The 10,441-nt window shown below is 36.6% G+C and overlaps 1 protein-coding gene across 1 annotated transcript in view; it reads right to left on the minus strand.

Annotated features, from left to right (window-relative positions):
- LOC125225590 (muscle-specific protein 300 kDa-like) overlaps positions 1-8,490 on the minus strand; it is a 201,227-nt gene extending 192,737 nt beyond the window's left edge. Inside the window, 1 exon segment of the mRNA XM_048129400.1 lies at positions 8,446-8,490. Coding sequence (XP_047985357.1) covers positions 8,446-8,475 — 30 coding nt within the window. The 5' untranslated portion in view covers positions 8,476-8,490.
- Positions 8,491-10,441: the final 1,951 nt, after the last annotated feature.

Consider the following 10,441-nt stretch of genomic DNA (forward strand, 5'->3'; position numbering starts at 1 on the left):
TCCAACAATAGGTATGCTTTACTTTCGAACTCTTGCGGTGCTTCTGTTGAATGATGAAGTAAAGAACTTTATGGAAAACGTTGTAGGGACTCCCAACAGTAACGTTCAAGAGACGTTATAAAATATAGGTAGGTATATCGCAATGAAAATGCGACTTTTATATGTCTGTCACTTCGTTGGAAGATGCAAAAGGAAGAAATAAACATGATTAAAAAGTAAAATTCGTTTGAAATCGTTTTAAGACCGACAGTGTACCAAATTATAGCACATTACCTGACATTTACTAAGGGTCGGTTGCACCAAACCGTCTGTCACCGTTAAAGCGTTCGTTAAATTTTATTGTATGGGAAGATTGGGAAGTTCCAAAGACGTCTGCTGCGTGACGATGATGTGTCTGTCAAATATGGTTGATGCAAGTGGCCCTAAGTATTGATGTGTTAACTAAGTGGTTAACTATTACCCAATTATTTGACCAGTTGTTTTCCCTATAATACCACCTACCCATTTAATCTATTTCAGCGCATTTCAGTTTGTTGCTGCATGCCCACGCGCACGCCCACGGCGGTTTGCAAACATTTTATTGTGTCTGACTGCTCCATCATAATCTTTCGTCATTTTTAGTGTTATGCCATTACCGTCTAGGATAATGGCTGGCATGTTACGTGTCATTGCTGCATTGTAAATTCGTAGTTGAAAAATGTAGGCGGATTCATCGTTACATAAAATGCAGAAGAACAGAACTGTATCTTCTGACAACAATTCTTACCAGGTTCCGTTCGTTTTTTCAAGTACCTATTTTTGTCGTACAAGTCAGCTAGGGGCCGTTCAAGACTACGTAAGCTCTAGAGGGGGGTACTGTATACCAGTAAAATAGTTAAAACATTTTTTATTCCTATAGCCCTGATCCCTCAGAATATATTTTCAAAGTGATTGAGATAAATAAGGTAGACGCAATTCGCACGATTCTATTTTACGCAGAGCAAGATTCCTTTTATTCCCTTCTAATACCTATTGTGACGCCCCCTATGCTGCATAAAATTATTATTTTTTATTTATATTCAGTGTGTACCTACTTAACATAAGCGGTTGAGCACATCTAACACTTCGTCTCAACCACTTCGTGTTCAAATAAAATTGCAGTCACATAGTCTCAAACTATTCAATTCACTTCTATGAGTACCAAAGCCAATGCTAGCGCAATAAATCATGCAGATAACACTGGACAAGTTTATCTTTTTTTTTCTTTGAGCTAAATTCGTCGATTAACGCTGGAGTTGCAGCTCTAAAATTAGAGATTCGATTGCTCTCGCTCTTCCCTCTCTATAAGGCGTTTGACTAATGATGAAAAAAACGTATTGACGTAAATTGACTGACTAAACGATGATGATTTTGCTGACGGAATCTTTTCTCGATCCTTGGGCTTGGAATAATTTGACCGAATAGCAATTATTTAGAACTAGCGACTGACTTACGGTGCACCTTGGTCATTAACTGAGGCTCTAAAATTGAAACTCGAGTTCGCCAGCAAGCGACAGCGTACCTAGTATAATAGGTATTCGTAGAATTGATCGCATCAGAAGCACGGGACTGTGCTCCAGAACTGGAGTTGAAGATGTGGGCGTCAAGACGGCTAAACTAAAGTGGAACTGGGCGGGACATGTCCGCCGGATGCACCGGGAAAGGTGGGCTAATATGATTACAGCCTGCATGGGATTCACGAAACACTATAGACGGTGCAGGCCAGGGTTCGGGCAGAACATAAAGGATATGGCGGGATGACCTGGACCTGAACGCATTCTACCCAAAATGGTGGGACAACGCCGACGACAGGGTCAAGTGGAGGCTTTTGCCTGCATTGGATACTACTTAATATAGGCTAATATCAAAAAAATTAACTAGCGAGAACTCAACTTCTAGAAGGAAAACTGAAATAATAAACAATTCGATTCGACAGAATACGAAATTCTCAAAGACCTTTACAGGGGACAGCGCAATCACATTTTTTGCCTTACTAAATTGAACCTTATCACTGAGACAGAAAGGTGATCGTATCAGACTAGCGAAAACGGTCCACATGAGAGGGCATTGTTTGGGCTGGTGTCCCTCTCGCACGTGTGGCCAGTGTTAATGAGGTTACCATAGTAGTAGTATTTTTATCCGTATTTTACCTGACTTTATAACTTCTTATATTATTTTAGTGTTATATTCAACCAAGGGTTTCGATATATTTTAAAGAATAGGCAATTAATTATAATGTAATTATTTTGATGCCAATAAATCAAAGATCTGTATAACTAAAAAATACCTTCAATTGGGTATTAGTAGATTTGGTAGTAACTTTGAAAATTGACTGGTATCCCCAATTTATGACAGTGATGACGTCACTGAATAATGTTGACATTGTCAGTAAGTGCGAGAGGGACACCAGCCCAAACAATGCCCTCTCATGTGGACACACTTTTTGACATAATTACTTATTCTGGCTTAACTATAATTCTGTGAAATTCTCTTTTATGTCCAATAGAGATGTCAAATAATGCTTCTTTTTTGCACGGTATAGCATAATAATAATTGAATATTCTTACGTAAATAATGTACACACAAATCTTTTTCCTTTTTTATTTTGAGATCCTTCAAAACTCGAATGTGTATATGTGTATGTATGTAGTCGCTCAAAGCTAATAACAAACCCATAAGCACTAAAAACTTGACGTTTTCTAAATAACTCTATTGTCCCTCGATTTAACGTTCGTTTGTAGTAGACAATACTCGGTTAGCATTATGGCGGAGAAAGCAAACCATAGAGAAGGGAATAAACGCAGTCATAAAATAGAAAATGTAGTGTTCGTCGTAAGCAAATTAGAAGGACACTGAAACTAGTATGTGTTAGTTGCTGATAAGTAGGTACATGAGGAATACAAGAGGCATACGAATAATAAGAATAATAATTTAGTTACTCCTTTTACGGACACGAAAATCATACAAAAACTTTGACTGAATTTGAACAGCCTTTATTTTTTCATAATCATCAATAATCAATATCATCATGTCGCTAGCATGCGCAGTTTCCAAGATATAAGCGAAAAACCAAAAATTGGGACCTTCAAACCCCCTTGTACTTGTTCGTTAGCTCCAACCCTATCCATGAGTAGGTACTTTCAGGATGTGTGTTGCGTAAAGCATCTTAGCCCACAACTGTGCCAAAATACCCATATACATGAACTATTCCCACTGATTTTCCTTCGTTTGATGACCTACATGTCATATACTACGTCATTTCCTGAAAGAAGTTACACTCCGGTTCTCCCTACGTCAATCGGCTCGGGTAGTGCAAATCTTTGGGTTAGCGCTCTGGAACGCTGCCACAAGAACATTGAGCAGAAAGAACATTTACCTTCGTATCTAAGTTAAAAATAAAAGGATTTTAAAGTCACGAGGGCAAGGTTAGTTTTAAACGTCATTTTGCGAACCTTGGAACTTCATTTTCGTCGCCCTATACTTAACAATTCTGATAATAGTATTTATGACTTAGTGTTCCTTCAATTCTCTATTTTTATTTTTAATTACATGTCTCATAATCTTCCAAATACGTCCCCTAGTCCAATTAGCTCAGATTCAGGAGTTTATAAACATCTCAGGATTAGTTACAATTGCCCCCCCCCCCCCCAGTCGAGATTTGCCCCGCTGTACCTTACGTATTACAACACAAAACCTATCAAAATACACACAATACAAAGCATCATTCCTTCCAAGACAACTCGAGCCAAAGCAATCCATAAAAAAAAACCTTATTTTCCGATATTATGCAGACTTGCACGCCAGTTCGAAATCAACATGCAATATGTCAGAAGAAAGGGAAGAAATCACTGAAATCAGGATTAGGCCATCGCGTGACTTATTATTCAAGGAAGAAGATTATTTTTGCGAGTTACTGACGTGTAACCTCAATGGTAGAAAACATACAGAAGACTCCCCGGCGGTTTCTCACCCGGAAGTCCAAGTTAATCGCAAATTGTGCTAGACCGCCTGGGGCCCATTTCTCAAAACTGAAAGTTACAAGCGGAAGTCTCTTTCCAACTTGTCATATTAGACATTGACTTCTATAGCTTCGAGAACTGGGCCCCTGGTGGTAACTAGTAGGTTTGCTCATACACTACGCATCCTAAGGAACTCAAAATATTTTATTCGCGCATTTTTGAGGCCAAAAGAATATTAAAATGTTATAGGAGAGGCAGTACTCCGCTACCTCCGATAGAGGATTACAGAACAGGCTTTGGTGACTTCTAGATTTGAACAAGACCATTAAACCGCAAGTCAATAGTTGATTACCACATGCTTCGATACATATCCAAGTTAAACCTAAACTTATTAGAGGTACAATAGAAATGTGTATTTCGAATTACATTGCGTATAATAAACTAAAGCCATCAAGGATAAAATTGATAAATTTACCTAGACATAGGCACGAAATTGAATGTTGACCTGGATCTACAAAACAGCACACTTACATAATGTAATGTAGGTATAATAATATACACGAAATATTTATTATATTATACCCATCGCAACAAAATGTTTTGTCACAAGTGTCACAACATTCAATTCGTGTAACCTTCAGGGGCTCAGCCCTCAATATCCATGTATTTAAAAAACTTTTATCAATAAATTATTATTCAGGTTGTCCTGAGTATAAATTGATCCCTAAATTAACAACAACTTTGTTTAATGAATGATCGAGGTTATTTTAGCTAGTTATTGTTGTGAATATTACACTAAGAGAAATTTGCATTGTGAATTTAACAAGTTCGACTTCTTGCGGTTTATCCGTTTGAATTAGCCAAACGTATGTTTAAAACAATATGTGTGGGTTGTTTTTATAAAATCGACTTGTTGATTCAAATATATTGCCGATTCAAATGACAAGTAGCTTGTTGTTTGAACACTTTGAACCAAAGAGCACGTAGGCGCTATTTTAACCAAAAAACTTGTTGAACGAACATGAAAATTGGTTGTATTTTCTCTCAGTGATACCTCTAATACATATCTACTCTTAATACTGCGAGAAGCTTCTGCTACCAAATCGAGATTTAATTGAAAAGGGTCGATAAGATTTGATAAGCAAAGTTGTGCGCTTACTGTGGATACTAGTTCGGGACTGATTGCCTAAGTATTACCATCATCATCATCCTCCTTGCGTTATCCCGGCATTTTGCCACGGCTCATGGGAGCCTGGCTAAGTATTACCACTAATTGCTAAAATTAGGTAGACATTAACGTCCAACGTGTGCTTTCGGTAGGTATTAATATGTATGTGTATGTATTTATTCATTTCGTTTTGACAATAATAAGCAAAAATGAGGACGGTTCCGTTTAAAAAGGTTAGGGTTATTGTAATCTTTAAAATAACAAGTTAACTAAATTGCGATTACATAGAATATTTTCAAGTTTTTATAGCAATTAATATTTAAAATAAACATTTAAAATTCAAAATCTATCAAAATTGCATCCCTAAAGCTGATATTTACGTTGAAGCAAGTGCTAATCTAAGTATTCAGAAACTAAAAGAGAGTAGAAGTAGAATAGAAAGTTAGGCATAAACCGTCAAGAAGTTGATTTATTAAAAAGCTAATGCAGTACTCGTAATTCCTATAAATAGAGAGTCAGGCAATAGAAAAGTTGAGTTTAGATCGATAGGCAGCATCCGCGCCGCATTGGACCTTACCCACGCGGAACGCAATGCGGGAGAACAATATTGAAAACAGCGATAAAATAACAAGTGGGTAATGTTGTGGATAAAGTTTTAGAGCCTTTTTATTGAAGGTAATTCATGTCATTTCTTATAACCTTCGTCAATAGGCTCGTTCGTGCTTAGGTTTCTTTTCTGTAGGTAGGTACAACATATAAAACTCATATCATTAAGCTACATATGTTTATAAAATACAAGAATGCAATTAAAACAATAAAAGGAAACTATTCAGGCAGAAAATGTAAGCGAAAAGCAAAAGGAATGGAAAAGTATTCGTGAGCATGAGCAAAGAGATCGCCCTTATCGCTCATTTACTAAGATTAAACATTAGCGATGTTTTAATGGTTCAAATAAATACGTATCTGGTATATTATTATGCACCCATTCAAGTTAGAATAAGAAAAGTGGACAACACAAAGTTCAAGTTCAAAGTTTTCGAATGTTCATTTTGAGGTTAGGAAAAACCCGGCACGGCACATGCAATACACTAAATAGCCGCCGAATAATGTTTTATTTGTTTAGATAGTGTTAAAACAAAATGATCAAGCATGTCGTTATAAAATTGATTATTAGTACTGGCAACCGGAAAAATATTCTGGAAGGCGGACATATTGAAACTTAATACGGGCTTCCATAGAGTTATCGAAAGTTTGCCAGTAGTTAATAAATCAAAATAAATAAAAAGTAGTTACCGGTAACTAATAACAAAACACCACACTGGCACTGCACTGGAAAATCCAAACTTTAGAATTCACTTCACTTGGGTGTTCGGAAGTTTTTTGCCGTTTACGTTAACGGTTACCGCGATACGTTTGGAAATGTCGGGGCGGCAGTCGGCGATGGACTGAGGCGGGCGGGCGGCTCGGCGGCGCTCGGCTGCTTTCGGCCTTTAAATTTAGATTTTGGCTCTCTCCCTGGTTTTATATAGCAGTGAGTACATCGTATAAACCGTATCCGAGTCTGAGATGTGGTCTCCGCCTGTTTATATATAGCAATTACAGCTTTTTATTGAGGATTGTCATGCCAATCGGATTGTCACTAGACAGTTTTGGGAATAGAGCTGCTTATTTTTTCATATTTATAATTCTTAAGGTCCTCCTATAGGACAACGCAAATAAAACAAATTTCCATTGGATGAGATTCACCGACAGCGAAGCACAGAATTTTATTTAGTTTTTCGAAATAAAAGTTCGTAGGTATTTTAGTTATTTTAATTAACAAAGCTAAACTAATACTGTATTTAAATATTATATCTTCATACTATGTACTAATCTATAATAGCCAAAATAGGACATTTACATAATATTGAATAAACAAGAAAGTAAACTCTTAAATCACAGATGAAGACGAGTAAATGAAAGCTTTCTTCCAGCTTCATATGATTTCTACAGTTAAAAATGCTAAAGTTTAATTGTGATATAAATTTATAATTAGAATAAATGCAAATGAGGTTAATTGCAGAAGGCATCTCGTGAGCAAATTCATTAGGTTTGTGTATGACATTTCAAACGGCGTTCAAACATCTACTATGACATAACATTCCTTAGAGTTATTAATCTTGATTCAAGCAAGCCGTAAGATAAAGCTATAACTCAACATCAATTAAGAACAAATGAATGTGAACGAAATTCCGTAAATCGAGATCAAAGACGCGGTAATACGGAAGGTACCTTCATTACTAGGAACCGCAGAAAATACTACTGACGGTTTATAAATTGAATGCTGTACGGTACGAAGCAAGAAAGCCCTTGCGATTAAATTTCTTTTTTAGCTCATTCAACACCCTACGTGTTCCTTAGAACGAGATCGAGAACATAGTTTGCACTAAAACATAACATAATATTTTCTTCTGAAACTTCACTGAATTTACATGTAATGATTTGTTGTATTGCATACTTGCATATTAAAATGCGGTCAAAATGCGGATCTGTTCCGGTTCCGTAAGATGTGAAGCGAACGAACAATCGAAAATTGTGTAGGTACGAGTAGGTAGACCACGTAGAGCATGATTCGAGTTAGTTTCATTTTATCAAACAGCGTAAGGTTAGGTGGGGGAAAAAACCAATGGAGCAAGAGAGATACAAGTAGAGAAAATAAACAGTACTTACATAAACAATAATGTGAACAATAGTACATTACATCAGAGGCCGGGAAAATGAGGATTTCCGGCCAAGTGGGTATATACGGCCGAGCGAGCGTGCGAGCGAGGCCGGATAGGGATACGAGGCCGGGAATCCGTTTTCACGCCGAGGCATGTATAGTGCTTTTCTCAAACATACAATGAAATAAAATAAAAAATGTTCTAAAGGACAATATTTTATTTATTAAGTGACAAAATACAAATACACTCAAACGTCAAGTGTGACAAGTATCCAGGTCACACAAAAATTAAAAAAAAAGTGACATGACAGTACTGACAGCTTACTTAAAAAAGTTACTTTGCAGGCCTAGGCCTAAAAAATAATATGAAATCCCTTTACAGTCCTCTCGAGTTGTAGCGCCCAAAAAGCGATACTTCCCAGCCCATTTTAAGGAACGTAAAGACAATATTTCATTGCATGTTTGAGAAAAATAAATGATAATACTAAGAATTTTTTTTTTTAATTTTCTTTCCACAGTGTTCCTGAAAATGAACTTGGTAAATGAAAATGTTTATCTTAGCCCGTCTGACCTTAGAAAAGTATTTCATATTGACCTACCTGTTCCTTCCTCGTAGCTCTTGATGACATTATGATGGCATGTGTCAAATTATTGTATAACAAACAATTTTCTAATGCCATGATAATATTCATGACGAGTTTTCTTCTCTCTTTGTCAAAGCAGGTTCAATCTGAAACAAGGTAATCATTGTTAGAAATTCAACATTTACTTAGCAACTTCAGGACACCTGTGCGTATACAGATTGATTTTTAGGGTTTCGTACCAAAAGGTACAAAAGGAACCCTTATGGCGCCTCTCTGTCAGTCTGTCTGTCGGTTCGTCTGTCACATTACTAAATATCTCGAAAACTACTTAGGCGATCGATTTGAAGTTTGGAATAGTCATGATTATGGTTAACCTCTACAAACTGAAGGTTTTAATTTATTTATATTAATTTTATTATAGAAAATGATCAAAATGAAAGGGGATAAACTGTAAATGTCAAGTTACTAGGTCAAGTGGGATATCGTTAGAAAGAGCTCAAATTGTACATATCAAAACTATTTTTTACAATTTTTTCGTTGTGGAAAAAAAAATTTTTGAAGGAAAATAATTATTTTCAAAATCGGGACTTAATCGCGTAGGACTACATATTAAACTGACCTCCAACGTTTCAGGGACGACATTGTCCCCGTGGTCTCGGAGAAGACTGGCTTGAAATGACATCAACACCTTCTGACAGCCGCGCGAATTTTTCCAACTGCCCTTGGCAAAAACGAGCGAGAGGCTCGTTTGTTTCTTTTTAGTACCTACGTATTTCTCGCAATGTTCCGATTGCCAAAGCCAAATTTTACCTAGATGCCAAAAAAATATAAGTCTGTGACTATCTCCTACTCAGCAATTACGAAATGCAACCAATGTGCGAGGTTAACTTGATTAGCGTTCCGATAATTTCAACAAGGTGCTAGAGCTTACTCACGCACTGTGGATTTCAAATATCAAGAAAACAGGCAGCAGTTTAACCTACTGAACATGTGGTGTTTAGTATACAATTTTTTCAAAGTCACCTAATACTCATTTTTTATGCAGAAACGTCTGCGATCAATACTACATATTTTTAAATTTAAGGAAATATGGAAAAATTCACACCTCTGGCAGGATTCGACCCTGCGATCTACTGGATGCCTGCTGGATTCATCAGCAGCAGGCATCCAGCACAGCGGAGCTGAATTTTTCCATGCCTTCCCTCAGCTACGAAACTACGAAATCCATACTCATAGGCTACTTTTTATTTCGGAAAAAAGGGATGAAGGGGTTGAAAAAGAGGTTGAAAGTTTGTATGGGATTTCTTAATTTTAAATGATAAAACCATGAAACTTTATATTTTAGCACTTGATAAGAAATCATTAAACATATATTTAAAGTCACATACAGGTCGAACGCGATTAATTAACATTATTTTTACCTTTAAAATAAACATGGTGGGAAATAAACATTAACTAAAAGCGGGTAGATTATATTTATTTGTCTACCCCGAACATTTATATAAATTAATATCGGGTAGTTTTGTGTTGTTTACATCTCCGGTGACATTTTGCTGGGATGTCAGTCTTCCGCGACCACGGCCAGTGCAACCTGGCCGAAACGTTGGGAAAAAACCGGCCAAGAGCGTGTCGGGCCACGCTCAGTGTAGGGTTCCGTAGTTTTTCGTATTTTTCTCAAAAACTACTGAACCTATCAAGTTCAAAATAATTTTCCTAGAAAGTTTTTATAAAGTTCTACTATTGTGATTTTTTTCATATTTTTTGAACATAGGGTTCAAAAGTTAGAGGGGGGGGGGGGACGCACTTTTTTTCCTTTAGAAGCGATTATTTCCGAAACTATTAATATTATCAAAAAACGATCTTAGTAAACCCTTTTTCATTTTTAAATACTTATCCAACAATATATCACACGTTGGGGTTGGAATGAAAAAAAATATCAGCCCCCACTTTACATGTAGGGGGGGTACCCTAATAAAACATTTTTTTCCATTTTTTATTTTTGCACTTTATT

Source organism: Leguminivora glycinivorella, chromosome 1 (assembly GCF_023078275.1).
Source record: "Leguminivora glycinivorella isolate SPB_JAAS2020 chromosome 1, LegGlyc_1.1, whole genome shotgun sequence".
NCBI lineage: Eukaryota > Metazoa > Arthropoda > Insecta > Lepidoptera > Tortricidae > Leguminivora > Leguminivora glycinivorella.